General features: G+C 39.3%; 1 protein-coding gene across 4 annotated transcripts in view; it reads left to right on the forward strand.

Moving 5' to 3' along the window:
* Positions 1-18,046, forward strand: part of CORO2B (coronin 2B) — a 227,191-nt gene extending 209,145 nt beyond the window's left edge. For all 4 annotated transcript variants that reach the window (XM_074234492.1, XM_074234490.1, XM_074234493.1 and 1 more), the window contains 5 exons: positions 879-975; positions 3,104-3,216; positions 4,982-5,072; positions 11,569-11,708; positions 13,823-18,046. In XM_074234492.1, the coding sequence (XP_074090593.1) occupies positions 879-975; positions 3,104-3,216; positions 4,982-5,072; positions 11,569-11,708; positions 13,823-13,954 (573 nt within the window). In that variant the 3' untranslated portion in view covers positions 13,955-18,046. The remainder of the gene's footprint in view (positions 1-878; positions 976-3,103; positions 3,217-4,981; positions 5,073-11,568; positions 11,709-13,822) is intronic.
* Positions 18,047-18,247: the final 201 nt, after the last annotated feature.

The following is an 18,247-nucleotide window of genomic DNA, read 5'->3' on the forward strand; positions in this document are numbered from 1 at the left end:
GACAGGGTCAACTCTTGGCGAAGTATTTGTTTTTAATAGACTGACTAGCCTGATCTTCTCCCTTTCCCCTTCACTGTACTCATAGAACTCTCTCTCACCCCCATCACCATTCTCACATTCTCTTCCCCTTTTCCTCAGTCAAATCTAGCTAACAGAAAAGTATTTAAAACTCACTCTCACTGAGATACAAATAACTAAGGATAGCTTGGGGAATTACTCTTTTCATAAGATCATAAAGTTAGAATTAAAAGAAACCTTAGAGTTCATTTAGTCTAACTCTCTCGATTTACTTATAAACTGGGATCCAGGGAGTGGACCCAGTGACTTAAGCCAAGATCATACAGGTAGCAAACAGGAGAATTAAGATTTGAACTAGGGGCTCTGATTCCAAATGTAACAGTTTCTGAAGTCATGTTGCCTGGAGATGGAATAAGATGGTTATACTTTTTTTTACCAAGGACCAAAGCCTTAAGCTGGAAGGATAAAGTCCTAAGAATTGATTCAGAGTCTTGGAGTATAGTATTTTGCTAAGTATCACTAGGGCTTCCCAGTGCCTCAGAAATCAATTAAATATATTCACCTAAATCTTGACTGAAGAGGTGGGGGGGAGAATTCAGTTCTAGTTATATTAATAAAGTAGGAGACATTTTCAGGTTCACCAAATTCAATTTGTTTCATAAATTCTCTGCAGCTAGTAGTCTAGAATGATGTGAAGTCCTTCCCTGTCACGTCTCTATATTTTTCTTCCCAGCATCTTTAGGCTGTTTGGAGGAAAATGGGAATTTCCAATCTTCCTCTAACCCATCTGATGTGAACATGGAGCCTGTTCTCCTTCTTCCTCCCCCTCTCCACTCCTCATTCTTGTTCTTGCCTTGCAGGGGGACGGGAACATCAGATACTACGAGATTGGGTCAGAGAAGCCATATCTGAGTTACCTCATGGAGTTTCGCTCCCCAGCCCCACAGAAAGGTCTGGGTAAGGGCTTTCAGAGTGGATCCCAGCCCCTTCTCAAGGTCACACAAAACAAACAGCCAAAGTTGGAATCAGTTTCACTAGGCAACACAGTTATCTCATTGCTCTGTACATTGAGAGATAGGTCCTGGACCTGTGATTTCAATGGGATAGGGGACTTCCAGGTGAGAAAACTACTTCTACTAATATAGGCGAGCAGTTTCTTCTCTACAACATATCATTTTATAGAGCAGCCTAGAATACTTTAGAGGACTGATGCTTTTGTCCGTAGCAACATAGTATTTATCAGAGATGGGACCCATCTGGATCTAGTCCTTCCTAGCCTCAGGGCTGGCTCTCTGTTCTGGACAGGGTTCCAGGGAGAAGGGGAAGTTGGGAAATTCTTCCAAAATTTTTATTTAAGCAAGTAAATCAAAACAGTATGCACAAAAGTAAAAATGGAACAAAAATTTCAGACAAGCAAAGTGAAAATATTTTTTGTATCATTACATAGATCAACTAGTATCAAAAAAGCTGACTTAGTGTTCACATTAAAAATATGTTCTTATTTTTTTGTTTAAAAATTAAATGTTTTATTAAAATGCTAAAAAAAAACAAAAAACAAAAAAACCCAGTATGTACTATGTAGCATTTTGGATGATAGGGTCTGGAACTGGAAGAGACTCTTTATTTTATTCTAAATTTACATGAGAGGAAAGAGAAATCCAAGGGGGAATTGACCTACCCACAGAAATACAAGTCATAAGTCACAGAGATGAGATTCAAACTGAGAACCTCAAATGACAAATCTGGTGCTCTTCTTACTACACCTCATTGGGAGAATAGTATTGCCACATTAAGCCAACTCACCTGAGGAACTGTTTCATTCTGGTTTTGGTTGGTGTATTGTTTCACTGAAGTTCCCACTATTGAGCTTTTTGTATCTAGAACATATTTACAGGAACAGCAGATTCTTCCTTGGCACCTGGTTTTCCTTTCACTGGTTAATGTTAGAATCTCATACATTTTGTTAGGAAATAAAAACCAAAAACTTTTGTTGGATATTCTAAATACATGAGCAGTATCCATGAGCCTCTCCATCATCCTATGCTTCTTTTTCCTCTCTCTCCTTCCTCTCTTTTTATAAGTATTCCTTGTCTCTCTCCTTCCCCTAAGTCTTATATATACAAAAACACATGTGGCAACACCAGCTAGCTAGCATTCATATAGAGTTTAATATGTCCCAGAAGGCACTGTGTTAAACACTTTATAAATTTGTCATTTGATCCTCAAAACACTCCTGGGAGAAAGATGCTACATGAGTCCCATTTTGCAATTGAGAAAACTGAGACCAATTGAAGTTAAATGATTTGCCCAAAGTCACATAACAAGTATTTGAAGCTGTCTTTGAAATTGGGTCTTCCTAATGCCAAGTTCAGTGTTATATACTGAGCCATTGGTGAACAATGGAAAAGATTTGTGGACTTGTTTTTAAGATTAAAAGGTCCTTTAAATGTGACTTTTTCACTTTTTTCTGTCCATAGAAACCAGGGTTTAGCCTCCAAGTCTGCAGTTCTTTGGAGAAATTCATCCATCCATCTATCCATTCATCCATCCATAAAACATTAAGTGCTTTCCATGTGTAGGACATAGGACAAAATAAAGATTTAAGTAAGACATTGTCCTGACTCTTAAGAAGCTTACAATGTAGTAACAAGCTTACTTTGAGAAGGTGAGAGCCGTTATAGCTTTGCCATTAACTGGCAGTGTGACTGGGAGTAAGTTCATTAACCTTTCTCCACCTCAGTTTCCTCATCTGTTAAATTTGGGTTTAGGACAAAATAATCTCTAGAGTCAGCACTAACATTCTATGACTCCTTAGACCAGCTTGGAGAGGTAGATTTTGAAAGAATTTTTTGTGGCTTCTGACTTAGAAATGGGTCCTCACCATGTGATAGACTAGTCTGATAAGCCTCTAAACATTCCTTTCTACATTCCTGTTGAGCCAGGGTCAGCATCTCAAGAACTTAAAACAAAATTCTCCTCTCCCCTTCACTTCTATCTCCCTTTCCCCAGACTCAGGAGGTGGGCAGGGAGATGTGGCCCACCTAGGATTCCATTGGACATGAATGCTTATGATCACCTTCCACAGGGGTGATGCCTAAGCATGGCCTGGATGTGTCTGCTTGTGAAGTGTTCCGGTTCTATAAGCTAGTGACCCTGAAGGGCTTGATCGAGCCCATCTCCATGATTGTGCCTCGGAGGGTGAGTACAGGTTCTGTCACAGGAAAGAGAAAGCACCTAGACACTCCTAATACCTCAAACTCAGGTCATATGTGAGCCAACAAGTCACAACTAGAGTACCTACTATGTTAAATATTATATTAAACAGTCCTGTGTTAAATACTCTACTAATATTGAAGAAGGAAGATACTCTTGAGTGGGTGGGTGGGTGGCTGAGGTGGGTGTGATGGGTACATATGAACTCTCCTTGAACACAGGGAATGGCTTTTCTAAGATCCAGCCCCCATATACATTATAGGAATTTATTGGTGAAGTAACAAGTATTTACCTACCTACTATGCGCTCATATTTGTTATCTGTCTGAGGGAATACAGAAAAAGTGTGAGCTATACTCCCTACCTTCAAGGAATTTATAGTCTAGATAGGGAGGCAGAATTACAAATCAAAACAAACAACCAACTTCAGTGTCTCCCCACTGTCTTTAAAATAATATACCAATTCTTTAGTCTGATTTTTAAGCTATATTCCAGGGCAGCTAGGTGGCACAGTAGATTGACCACTGGCCCTGGAGTCAGGAGGACCTGAGTTCAAATCTGTTCTCAGACACTTAATAATTCCCTAGTTGTGTAACCTTGGTCAAGTCACTTAACCCCATTGCCTTGTTGGAAAAAAAAAACTAAAAAGACATATTCCACATGATGGTTCTGACCCAAGAAATAAGCAGAATTATTTTTATTCTTATTTTATTCTATTTTATTATTCTCCTTGGCAATCATTTTTAAAATTATGTTATGGAGATGTTTATTTTATTCCATAAATTTAAAATAGAATTTAAGTGATGTTTTAAAGGCAACATAAGCAATAGAGCATAAAGGAAATTTGAGAAAAGAAGATACCTCTTTGATCAAGAAATTCATTCATTCAACTAGTATTTATTAATATGCCAACAATGTTCCTAGCATTGTGCCAGATGCCGGGGATAGATTTAGAAAAGTGAGATAGTTCCTGCCCTCAGGGAACTTCTGTACACATTAAAAATACTATAGAAAAGCAGAAACAATTTCTCCATCCCTTTCCTTTAAGAGCTGCATTTCTCTACTCCACTATTTTTTAGCCTAGAGAACATTCATGGGTGGCTCAGGACTTAGTCTCTAAGTTGGAGGCAGTTGGTCAAGGAGTTTTCCCTGGGGTAGGATGAAGTCTTGGTTCTGACATGAGTTTAAATGCTTTTATGATTATTCTAAGGGGACCCTTCAAGACCATCACCTTTACAAACACTGTTGAGTTCTAGTTATGTTCAAGTCCTTGTGATAGACACAGTGGGATCACAAAGGTGAAGGGGTCATAGTCTCTACCATCAAAGAGTCTAGTTGAAGAGGCAAAAGCTAAACACATACAGAACTAGAAATAATAATAATACAAGGTAATACATGTGTCAGGTGTATATGTCTCTTCAGATAAACCATAAGGACCTCAATGGCAGAACATATTTCTTTTTTTCAGTCTTTTTATTCCCAGCATCTTGCAGAGGATACTTAATTAATGCTTATTGAGAACACACTATATGCTTCAAGTTTAAAAAAGGAGCGAAAAATCACTATGGGTTGGGGTCATCCGAGGTAGCTCCTGTAGAAGAGATAGGATATGAATGGAGTTCTCTCTGAAAAATAGTGACAGTGAGAACTCCAGATTGACTTGAATTCAGTATTCCCCTAAGCAACCTTCTGCATCCCACTTGCACCCCTCCCCACTATTTGCTAGCCTTTCTATTTTCTCTCATCTTTAGTCAGAATCTTACCAGGAAGATATTTATCCCATGACCCCAGGAACGGAACCAGCTCTGACCCCTGATGAATGGCTGGGAGGCATCAATCGAGGTAAGACTCTAAAAGCCTGGATTTTAGGTAGTTTTTGCTCTGGCCAATTCTCTACTAGAGATTATGACTCCTCCCCAAACTCCAGAAATGGGGCCACCACAACTTTCATTCTTCAGCCCTCTTTTCCAGGACTAAGGCAACTAAGTGATGGTTGGGAAGTGTCTCCTATCTAAGCCAACTTAATTCTACCCATGGTTGAGTAGGCTGACACCAATATGGTATGATTTCAAGCCCCCTGCATTCCCCTGTTTCTGACCGTAACTTTGTCCAGGCTACTTTCAACAGGCTATAATGGGCTATAATTTTTTAATGCAAATTTAAATTTTGTTTTGATAAGTTTACAACTTCTTCCTTTCCCTCTGGAAGAATTGGAAATTATAGACTAAAATCATTAAATCTTCTGTCCCCAGCAAAGAAGATCATCTGACCCAGGGGTTCTTCACCTTTTAGTGTATCATGGACCTCTTTGGCAATCTAATGAAACCTTATCTTAGAACAAATAATAAATATTATCAAAGAAAGGAAAAAAATTAATGAAAAGAAAGATGAATTATTTTTTCCATTCACATTCTCAGGTCATTTGAAATTTTTCTATCCCCAAATAAGAATCCCTGATCTAGTTTACTCTTACCTCCTCATTTTAGAAGAGAGGAAACCAAGACCCAAAGAGCTGACTAGAATTCAGGTCTCCAAATTCCTATTCTAGTGCTCTTGTAATTACTTCACCTCAGAGCTATAACTAGCAATTTTTTGCCACAGGGTAAGAGACACATTAGTGGAGCCAGGATGGACTAGAAAGGGAACCCATGTGGAATATGGCTGTCAAGAGCAAGAAATGATGGGGTTCCATGATCCTGTGCTGAAGGATTTCAAGATCCCATCAGTGCCTTCTAATTGTGGTACCCTGAGTCAAAGTCCCAGCTACCCCATCCTAGTTATGACTCCAAGCACATTGAACTTGTCAAATCTAAGGCATAGGTATATATATATATATATATATATATATATATATATATATATATATATATAATATATATATATATATATATTTATATATATATATGTTGGTCTCCTGCTCAAGAAACTTCAGTTATTAGCTACTTATTGTACTAGAGGTTTAGAGCTAAAATGCAATTTTGATTTTATAAATATTTTACTTGTTTTCCAATAGTAGTTTCTACCTATCATTTTTTGGTAAGGTTTTGAGTTTTACACTTTCCCCCCTACCCTTTCTTTTCTCCCCCCCCCCCACAGAAGGTAATCTGATAATCTTTATATTGTTTCCCATACTATGCATAAAATGCATTTTTGTTATCAAAGTCTAACACTGTCCCCTCTGCATTATACAAAAGAGAAAACTAAGGCACATAATTAACTTGTTCAAGGTCATACAACTAATAAGTGTCTAAGGCAGAATTTAAACTAAGTTCTCCAGACTTTTAAGTCCAATTTATCCCCCATTCCACATTGTCTTTTATGATAAAATACAAACTTATTAGCCTAGCATTTTAGGCCTTCAATAATGATTCCAATCAAATTTTCCACCACCCCCCCCCCCAATATTATTCCCTTTCACACACTCCACATTCTGGCCAAACTTTTCATCTCATGTCCTATATCTCTCTGCATTTGATAAGGCTATCCCTCATGGGGCAATAACCTCTCCAATGCTATTAGGCTTCTCACAAACCTCATCTTTTTTCCAGACTCAGTTTAGGTTTCCCTTTGCCAGGAAGCCTTCTCTGATACTTCTGATACTCTGATACTTCACTTGGGTTGTTCCCTCTTACTGTCTTATACCGATTTCTCTGGAAAATCAGTGTGCCTCCCCCCGCCTCCCGAAGAACATGAGCTCCTCAAAGGCAATCTCTAATTCAAAAATACAAAAAAATGTATGATATAATACTTGGAGAGAGCCTATGTGACCTGACTCCCTGTCCTTCTTCCTTCTACTTGGTCACCTCCCCTCCTGCTCATTAAGTGTTCACAAAACCAGGACTCAAAAGTATACCATAAACAGTTCTTGACTTAAACAATGTGGAAAACACCATACATTCAATGAAATTTAATTCAACTAATATTTATTAAGCACCTATCATATTCAAAGTATGTACTAGGTGTTAGGGACAAAGAAGATATTCAGGATAGGGCCCTACTTTTTTTTTTTTTTTGCAAGGCAAACGGGGTTAAGTGGCTTGCCCAAGGCTACAGAGCTAGGTAATTATTATTAAGTGTCTGAGGTCGGATTTGAACTCAGGTACTCCTGACTCCAGGACCTGTGCTCTATCCACTGCACCATCTAGCCACCCCAGGGCCCTATTTTCAAAGAACCTATATCCTAAAAGACATTTGTTACACAAATAATAATTAAATGAGGCAGAGCAAGATAATATAAAAGAGAAGGCCAGTTATAAAGTGCTATGAGAAATTTGAGGAAGGAGAGATCACTTTGGATGAAGGAAGAGGGGAGTGGTCAGAGAAGGGTTCGTGGAAGATATAATTCATTGTTGTTTAGACATTTCAGTCTTGTCTGACCCTTCAAGAACCCAATTGGCAAAGATACTGGAGTTATTTGCCGTTTCCTTCTCCAACTCATTTTATAAATGAGGCACTGAGGCAAACAGGATAAAGTGACTTGCTCAGGATCACATAATTAGGAAGTTATCTGAGGCCAGATTTGAATATGAGTCTTCTTGACTCCAGGTCTGATCCTCTATCATGGCTGCCCTGGTGAAAGATGTAATGCTTGAGTCGTAGAGAAATTTCCAGAGATTGTGATGAGGGACAAGGCATCTTTCTCAGGTGTGAGGTCCAGTGTGAGCAAAGGAAGGGAAATAGGAGAGGTCAGATTGAGAATGACAACTAGAGAATAATTGAGTTTAGTTGGAAATAGAATATGTTGTCAAGGGGAGAGAGGAGAAGTGTTGTTTGTGATAAGATTGGAAAAGTAGATTGGAGCCAAATTGTGGAGGGTCTTGGATACCATGTCACAAGTTTGTACTTTCTTCAGGAGGTGATGGAAGTGTTTTTTTGGTGGAACAATAGAATAGGAAGGTTTCTCAAGCTATGGTGTAAAGAGCAAAAAGAAAGATCAGTTAATAGACTCTTAGACTTTGGGAGCATAGAAGTGGACCCAGATGCAACAGACATTGTAGAAGTAGACTGTACAGAACCTTGACCACACATTGGAAATAAGGGGCAGGGGGAGGAGAAAGAGTTAAAGAGGTATATAGCTAGTACAGTTGAGAGAGAGTGCTGGACCTGGTGTCAGGAAAATCTGAGTTCAGATCCAATTTCAGACACTAGCTGTGTGATTCTAGGCAAGTCACTTAATCTCTATATGCCTCAATTTCCTCATCTCTTCCAGCATTGTTATGAGGATCAAATGAGATAATATTTGTGAAGTGATTTTCAAACCTTAAAAAGAGATATATGAATGATAGCTAGCTTAGGTATATGTCAAAGTGATAGGGCAGATGATGGTGCCATCAATTTCAATAGCAAAAGAGAAATGAATAGAAGGGACAAACTTTAGAGAGAGGACAATGAGTTCAATTTTTTTCAATGAGTTCATGTTGAATTTAAAGGGTAAGCAATATTTATTCCTATAGAAATACCTAGTAGATAGCTCTGGGTAGAGATCTCTGGGAAAAGACTGGAAGAAGAAAGATGTAGGTGTCATCTGCATAGGAGGCATCATTGGACTCATGTGAGTGCATCATATTGTTAAGAAAGAGAGTATAGAAAGATGAGAAAGGGGCCATAGGCAGATCCTTGGGCAATACACATATCAAGTATTCCAACCCAAAAGCAATGCAGTTTTAATTTTTAGTAACTTAACATTGCACTTCTGGAATACCCTGAATAACAAAACTGTGGTTGGCCAGAATCTTAAGAGTTCTGCACCTGAAAGAGATCTCTGGAGTCATCTAGCTTGTCCTAGTTTCAGGTAGAAATAAACTTAGCCAGTCAGAGGAGAAAAAGCTTCCTCCTTCAGTTATTTTATGTCAAATATGATGAGGGCCTTGATATCTGGCATCTCTTCCTTACAACACCCCTGCTAAAAAGGAATGTGTATAGATATCTCTGACATGTTTGTATAGAAGAACTACTTTTTAAGCTTTGAGATCTCTGGGAAAGGAGAGGAGGAAGGAGGTGATGACAAGAGGCAGCATACTGCTATAATAGAAGGAGACTCAGATTTATAGGTGGAAGAGCTGAGATCACATCCTGCTTCTGATTTCACCCCTTCAGAGGCCTCTTGGTTTTAAGTGAGACTAGAAAGGACAGATTCATAAAATGAGTCCTTAAATTTTAGAGTTGGAAGAGACCTCATTAATCATCTAGATCACCCCAGATTCAATATCCAACAACTGATTATCAAGACTCCAATGGGCACAAATCTACCACCTTCCAAAATAGGAAATAATTCTTGGGGATAACTAAAATTTCATCTTGTATCAAGCCCAACTTTTTCTCTTGGCAACTATCATCCATTGTTTCTAGATTTTCCTTCTGGGGTCATATCCTTCTTCCACATAAAAAATTCACACATTTGAGCTATCCTTCAGACATTGACCATGACCTCTCTAAGGCTTCTCTTTTCTAAGCTGAGCAGCCCCAGTTCTTTCTGCTGAATATTATATAACATAGAATCAAGGATAGATATAGACAACTCTGGTTGCCTTCCTCTGGCCATTTTATCAAAGTACTTCCTATAAATACTATGACATAGAACTAAACAAAATACTTTGGATATGTTCTGACCAATACAGCAGAGGACATCAGGACTATTATCTCTTTATTTCTGAAGGCATACTTTATTTAGTGTAGGTCAAGATTACATTAGCTTTCTTGTTTTCCATATCAGACTACTGACTCATAATGAATATGCAGTCTACTTAGACCCTCAGATCTATTTTAGACAACTTTTGTCTAGACATGCATCTACTTATGAAGTTGATATTTTTGAACCAAGTGTAAAACTTTACATTTATCATTATTAAAATTTATCTGATTAGTTTTAGTTCAACATTTTAACTTGTCAAGATTTTTTTATATCCTGACTCAGTTGCTTTTCTTTTAAATTGAAAGCTCCCACACAGATGATGTTTTAACTATCTTGCAGCTTTCAGATTTTAGTTTTGTTTTATGGAAAGAGGAAAGCCAGGTTTCTTCAGCAATAACAATACTTTTTATTTTCTTGGCACTTGAATTTTGATATGTACTTTTGTTTTTTGTTTCATTCTTACAAAAGTCCTGTGAAATGGGCACAGGGCAGTAATTTACTCTAATCTTAAATCTCAAGAAACTCATCTTAAGGCAGGTGGTGACAACATTAGGCTTAGAGTGAGAGAAACTTGAGTCTCAGATACTTTCTGGCTGTGTGACTTTGGGGAAGTCACTTCATGTTTGTTTTCCCAACTGTAAATCATACATCACTATCCTGCAGTATTGTCAGGAGGATCAAATGAGATAATATTCATGAAAATTTTGAACACAGTGACTGGCACATAATTGACAACATATAAATGCTTATACCTTTTCCCTCTCCCTTCTCAAGACCAAATCTCAGTTTCATGCCTCTTAAATCTAACTACAGTGTTTATCAATAATAAAATAAGCCAGCAATGATATACATATTCACAAGGGATACAAGGGCACATGGACTAATCAGCTCCACTGGTCATGTTGTTTCTCAGCTGTCTGTCTGGACTTTGAGAAGCAAAGTGTCCCCTGTTAATTAAATAATTCAAGGAAACTGAATTCAAAATCACAGAATAAGTCAGTGGTAATAGCAGTTATGGACAGTGCTATCTTATTTTCAAGAGGCCCTTTTCATATACAACATTCCAAGAACATACTAATTATGAATAAACTAAAGAAAGAGCTACTCAGGTTTGTTAGAAAAGAGCTGTTGGAAAGGGAGATTCCACTGAGGCATAAATAGGTAAAGCCCCTTTACGAAAATGGAAAATAAAACTAACCTCATTAAATGTCTTAATGCCAATGAACACAAAAACACTTCAAATTTATTAAAAATAAAAATGCTTAAAAAAGAATTACTAGAATTCTTTTGATGTTAAGGGCTGTCCTGAAGGATTCACTATTACTGTGTGTGTGTGTGTGTGTGTGTGTGTGTGTGTGTGTGTGTGTGTGTGTGTGTTTTGCTCTCCACTGCAGGAAGAGGCCTGGTTTACTATGATTACTGTATGATTATTTATGGATGAGGAAATTGAGGACAGCATAAATTCAGCAACTGGTCTACAGATAACTATTGTGACAAAGCCTGAACCAGAACAATCATTTCCAAACTAATATTACAGGGCTTATCCCACACTACCATACTAAAAACAAGTTAAAAGATTGGAGGGGGGGGTTGTGAGGGACAGGGAGAGGAGATATTGCCAAGAAAACATAACAGAATTGTCATGACAACTCACTAATCGGGTTGGCCCTGTTATGAGCCCAGCTGACAGCCTCTTGCCTCCCCTAGATCCAGTGCTGATGTCTTTAAAAGAAGGCTATAAGAAATCTCCCAAAGTGGTGTTTAAGGCCCCAATCAAAGAAAAGAAGAGTGTTGTGGTCAACGGAATAGATTTATTAGAAAATGTCCCACCCAGGACAGAAAACGAGGTAAGGAACATAAGTTATTACATCCATGGGCCCTCAAAGAGGGAAACCTTTCAATTTCAATTATGTGTTCCAGGCTTTCAAACTGACTTCCCTCCTAGTCATCTTTCTTTTTGTGACAAACTCCATAAACAGTCTGCTTTAGCTTCCACTGCTGCTCTGACCCTCATAAATACTATCTTGAAAAGGGGGTGGAGGTCCCCCCCATTGGAAACCTAAAATTCACTTTTGCTAAGAATTCTGTTTCCTGTCATAGATTCAGTTTCAAGTTATTATTGCTACTGGAGTTATAAATTATTCTTTTCACCTGCCATGAGTTTAGGTTGTGATAACAACTGACAATTCGTTGTTATCTTGTTTTTTTAGGGGTAGAATGTAAAGGTGCCAGTATAGGATATTTCAAATTTGTCCTTTGTGCCAGAGGCAACATGTTTAGTAGACAGAGGGCTGGGTTTAAATTCAGGAATCTTACTTCAGAGATTTACTAGCTGAATGATACTGGGAAAGTCACTTACCCTCCTTCAGCCTCAGTTTCATAATATATAGAATAGGATGCATTATAAAATTTAAAATGTTTTGTAAAAGTGAATTATTGTTATTAATTATTATTATTATTAAAGAGCATCATATAAACTTTTAATTGTCAAATGAACCTAAGCCCCACTCATAACCATAGAAACACTTTGTTGAATCCTCTTTAAGGGTTTTTCCTTAGAACCTTGTTAGTTCCCTAAAGGAGCCTCAAAGATATTGTTGAAAATACTTTTCTCATGCAAAAGTCACTTACTTACCTGATCACTTCATCTGAATAGAACTTGAAAGGAAGTTTTTAAAATATTGACTTCCAAGCAACCCAAATTGAATGCCCTAATTTAGCTTATGTTTCTATAGCATATTACATTATACCTATATCTTTGTGAGGAAAATAGAATAGCATTGATGTTATTCAGTCATGCCCAAGTCATCATCAAGCTTATATGGGATTTTCTTAGCAAAGATGCTTTCAGGGGTTTTCCATTTCCTTCTTGAGTGGATTCAAGCAAACAGGGTGACTTGTGAATGTCTGGAATCAGATTTGAACTTAGGTTTTCTACTATTCTGTCCACTTTGCCACCTAGCTACCTTCACTAGTAGTATTATCATTCCCAATTTGAAGATAAAGGTGAGGTTTAGACAAGTTGGTTGACTTGCTTAAGGTCTCATGACTCATCAGTGGTCTTTTGTTTCCAAACCCAGCTTTCCATCATATTTATACTATACAATTTCTAAAAAGTTCATATCCTTTGCCCTTAAGACAGTGTTTCAGTCTCCCCATATCCTTTGCTCAATGCCATTGGCATTAATTCTAGCACCCCTGGTTACCTGGTTTCTCAGCCCATAGCAAATTACAGAAAGCCTGGGAAGATGCTAGAGGCCAGGACATTGAGTAGGAGACAGTTATAAAAATAAAATACCATAACTAGAAAAGTAGAGCAATCTGGGGCCATTTAGTGAAGGGGAAAAGAGCTTTAGACACTTCAGTGGCCGCAAGGGTATCCCTGTATTACATAGCATTGATGACTATGATGATGATGATGATGATTCTGAAATCATAGAGAAAAGGTTGATTCGTGTTTACTCTGTTGTGTCTTGAAAGGCAGAGAAATACATTATGCATTTTGGAAAGATTTCCATCCTAAATAGTTAAAGTAAAAAGAAAGAGCTTTGACTTTTAAAGGGATATGCGTCAGTCATCTGGAAAATTCACTTACATAGGGCAGCGCATTCCCTGATGATGCCAGATAAATGAGACACTGCTGTATTAAGCCAGAATAGGGCCAAGGCTCATTCTTACTCAGAAACAGTGACCAGGCCTGCAATACCCTAATTTAATAAGCTCTTCCAGTTTATAGGAGAAAATGGCCACCAACAGTGGGAGGTGAAAAGCTGATTCACTGAGACCTTGGGGGGGAGGGTGAGAGGGGTGTGTGTGTGTATGAACACAGAACTCTGGGGGAAGGTGAGATCTACAAACCTCGGGGTTGGGGGTGGTGAAGCCTTAGGAAGCAGAGCACTACCCCAGGCCCTGACTTTTCTTTCTTCTCTCTCTACCCCATCTGTTTGTCCCTCCCTCTCAGCTCCTCCGAATGTTCTTCCGACAGCAGGACGAGATTCGGCGATTGAAAGAGGAGCTCTCCCAGAAAGACATCCGCATTCGGCAGCTGCAGCTGGAACTCAAAAATTTACGGAACAACCCCAAGAACAATTAGCTCCCCAAAGGCTCATTTTCTAAATAAACTCTCTGTTTATATTTGCTCTTTAATTTTCCTCCCATTCACTCTCTCTCTCTCCTGCCCATCCCCATCCACCACCCCTACCCCCCCCACCCCCAGGACAAGCCAGAGCTTGAGCAGCCTGCCAAAAGGCTGGGCTCACCGATAACTGGAATGATGCGCTTTGGTCCCTTTCATCTCATACTAAGGGGAAAAAAGAGGAGGCAACAAATGATCCTGTTGGACTGACCTGTACTGCTGTAACTGAAAACTACTGTCCCGGAGAGGGCTGGCTCTGGAGGTGCACCCCTATGGTTTTCTTGGAGGATCTAGCGGGGTAGCATCTCTTCTGATGGATGGATCACAAGATTACAGAACTCACCAAGAGGGGCTACTTAAAGCTAGCCGGAAGACGACATGGAGAAGCTGCGAAGCCATCTAATGAAAGAGCCAGGTTGATTGCCGTTAACTTCCCATGCAGAGGGCGGCAGCGGGGAATAGCTGGAATCAAAGCCACTTGCTTGTAGATGCCATAAAATAAGGGCTTAATTCGCTGGTATTAATTGAAATATTCCCTCTTTTCCTCTTCTTCCACCTCCTTCCCCCTTCTTTCAAAGCAGCCCCTGTAAACCCCAGTTCTTAATTTGGAAGAGCCAGGTTTCCTTTTTTTCTTTCCTACCAAAAACAACCTCTGTGTCTTTAAAACCAAACCAAACACCTAGTGAATTAATAACGACCCCCTTATACTTGCATAGAACTTTATTCTTTTCAAAGCACTTAAGCTTAAATGATTTCATTTCACCTTCACATCAATCCTGTGTGGTAGAGAGGCCAGTATTATTCCCATTTTACAAATGGGAAAACCAAGGCACGGTGAAGTGACTCACTCCAAACCACTCAGTGGCAGAGCATGAACTTGAAGGCAGACCTCCTGTCTCCTTGTGCAGGGTTCTTCTCATAACATCATGATACCGTTTTTTCGGTGGGACTTATGTTCAAGTCACTTAATATGAGAGAAACCCTTCTACAATTGTGCCAATTGTATTATAAAGACCTGGACTGAACCTTATCAAGCAATGAGGCATTTCTCCCCATTCCCTGGGCTAACCCCTGGTCTCCTCCTCCTTAGGACTCAGTCTGAGATAATGCCTTCTTTGGGAAGCATGAGACTAAGATGGCCAAAGCTTGGACCCCTAGGGAAGACAGAGCAAGAATTCTTTTCTTGCCTCTCTTTCTCTCTCTTTCCCTCTCTCCCACCTCTAACCCTTTCCCATCTTCCCCCTCTCTGCCTCTTTCTTCCCCTCGCTCCCTCCTCTGCTCCCTTCCTTTCCTTTATCCCACCCTCCCCCTCTCAGCCTTTCTCTTCCTCCCCTCCTCCTTCCTCTCCCCCTCTTTTTCTCTCTATCCTTCTATTCCCCTCTCTTTTCTTCTGCTCTCTTCCCCCATCTCTCCCTCCCTCCCCCTTCTCTCCCTCTCTGCCTCTCTCTTCTTCTCCTCTCTCCCCCTCTCTTCTCTGCCTCACTCCCACCTTCTCTTCCCCTCTCTTCCTCCCTCCCCCATTCTCACCCAGATATACTAGCCTAGTGCTATTCCACTCTGGCTCTTCTGCACACATCTCTTTTTCCCCTGTGGGCACAACTACAGATATCTGGGCCAAACACATCTGTTTATGTTTGTGAAGACTAAATGGCAAGGCCAGGCAAGCTATAAAGCCCAACAGCTGGGTTTATCGCTGTTAACTTTTCCAGTACCGTGTGCTACAGCCAAGTAGCTACACAAACTGAACCCATGGGAGCTGGATCCACAAGAGCCACTGACTCCCGTGGGCTTTGACCACATTCCCTTGCTTTCTCCCATCACAATGTAGGGTCTTTTATTTGACTGTCTAGCACTAGCTGGATGAAAATATTTCTCTGTCCACTCTCACCTTTTGCTTTCTTTCTCCCATCTTCTTACTTGAACTGTGTTGTCTCCTGTGATTATTTATGCTGCCACATGAGGATAGTATTGAAATAAAATGTTTTCAAGATACCAAAAGTGGACTTGGTAGTCTCCTTTAACCTCTGATTTTGTTCTAAAATGGCAGTATTTTGGCTAGTGGCCTTATAGCCATATCCACTGCCTTTCCCAGGGAACAATACACATTTATCCATCCTGTACCCTAACCTAACTCATTTTCCTTTACCTGTTCATTCTTTCATTTATATTCTTGTATCCATTCATCTAAAAATATTCATTCTTTGTCTACTATCTGACAAACTCTGAATGAAGCACTGTGGTAGCAAAGAGTAGAATAAAGACATAGTCCCTTTACTCAATGAGTTTACTGTCTCTTAGGTTGGGGAGGCAAGGCTAGCATGTGAATAGAAGATATAAGATCAAATAAAATCAAGTGCTATTAAGTACTAAATTTGAAATGCAGTAGTCAGGAATAACTTGATAGAGGAAATAGGACTTGCACTGACCCTTGAAGAATGGATTTGAATTGGGAGAGAAGAGAAGAATGAGCATTCAAGGAAGAAGGAGCCGTAGATATCTTGCCCAATCTCATTTCTCAGATGTAAACTAGTGTTAATCAGTTGTATAGGTTCATAAAACGAGATGATTTACATGAGCCTCTTGATCAGTATGTCCTTTGGAGGCCCAGAAAGATATTCTTAGAAAAATCAGTGCTTTGGGATCAATTATGGAATTCCCTAAATCTAGAAGACACAGAGAGATTGTTATACTTCCAACCCCTTACCCCACAACAAGATCAGAGTCAGCAAGTATAAAGTGCCAAGTACTAGGAATACAAGGAAAAGCAAAATATAGTACCTACCCTCAAGGATCTCATGGTCAAATGAGGGAGACTGTGAGGACTTAACAGACAAATAACTCAAAGACCATGTAACCCTTAACTATATAAGTGTGTTACTAGGCCTAGAAGGGTTAAGTGTTTCAAGATAATGAGTGGAAGGATGGAAGGAAGAATGGAGCCAAGAAGCAACACTGACCACAAATCAGTACTATTCTTGCCACATCACTGGAGTGTTGACTCACCATTAGATAGTCCCCTGGGTCCAATCCTGTCAGCTCTCTGTGAGGTACCAAGATGCCTAAAATACAGAATCCTTAGGGTCAAAGCTTCAAAGTCCAGGAGGAAAGTGGTTGGTGTCTAAGGCTCCCAGACCTGACTCTGAAAACAAAAGCTCAAGTTATTATGCTGAGCACTGGACAGGTTAAGATTAACCAGAGAAAAGTTTGGCGACATGGGTACATGCCCAAGTTTGAAGTCAGTGGACTAGCTCTGACATACTCTAGATGGGGAACAAAGGATGAGCTCCTTAGTTATGTGTTAAAAAGTTAGAGGTGGGATTAAAAGAGAATTCTTAAAACTCTCTTTTAGAAATAGGTATCTTGGGGATGTAGGGAATAGAGAGCACAACATGGAGTCAGGAAGGTCTGAGTTCAAATCCTGATTCAGGTACTTATTAACAGGTGACCATGAGCAAATCACTGAATTTCTCTCAATCTCAGTTTCCTCATCTGTGAAATGGGCATGATAACCACCTCAGAGGGTTGTTATGAGGATGAAATGAGATCACAAATGCAAAAGTACTTTGCAATTCTTGAAATATACCTAGCTATAAGAAAGTGCCACATAATGATAGTTTTGGGGTACCTTCTCTAGGGATTTTTAAGCAATGGTTGACTATATGGTTTATATGTCAGCCTACCTGAGTCACAAGAGATTAATTAAGAAGAATAAGATGACCAATCTTTGCCTTTCTTAATGCTCTTATTTTCTTTGCTTATGTCCAAGCAAAAATACTGTCAGTCATGATGTTTTGTCTTTCGTTCTTGAACAAGACCATGACATCAATGAAGTGGTGCCACAACAAGCACATGAATTAGATTTGAGTGAGGGGTTGCTGTACTAAGTCACCAGCCTCACTTTCTCCTCCAGAGTCATCTGGGTCCAGTGGTCAGATATGAATCAGGATGACTGGTGATAGCCCTGGATGAGGGACAATTAGGGTTAAATGAATTGATCAAAGTCACATAGCTAGTAAGTGTTAAGTGTCTGAGACAAGACTCAAACTCCTATCTTCCTGAATCAAATATACATATATATATATATATATATGTATATACATATATATATATATATATAATGGATGAAAGATGATTTGGAGGGGAGAAGGGGCAATGGGAGAATCAGAAAAGGCCAAGTGTTAAAGGAAATAACAGATTCTAATAGGTAGGGATGTAGGGCAGCTAGATGGTATAGTGGATAGAGTCTGGAAG

This window comes from Macrotis lagotis, chromosome 4 (assembly GCF_037893015.1).
Source record: "Macrotis lagotis isolate mMagLag1 chromosome 4, bilby.v1.9.chrom.fasta, whole genome shotgun sequence".
Lineage (NCBI taxonomy): Eukaryota > Metazoa > Chordata > Mammalia > Peramelemorphia > Peramelidae > Macrotis > Macrotis lagotis.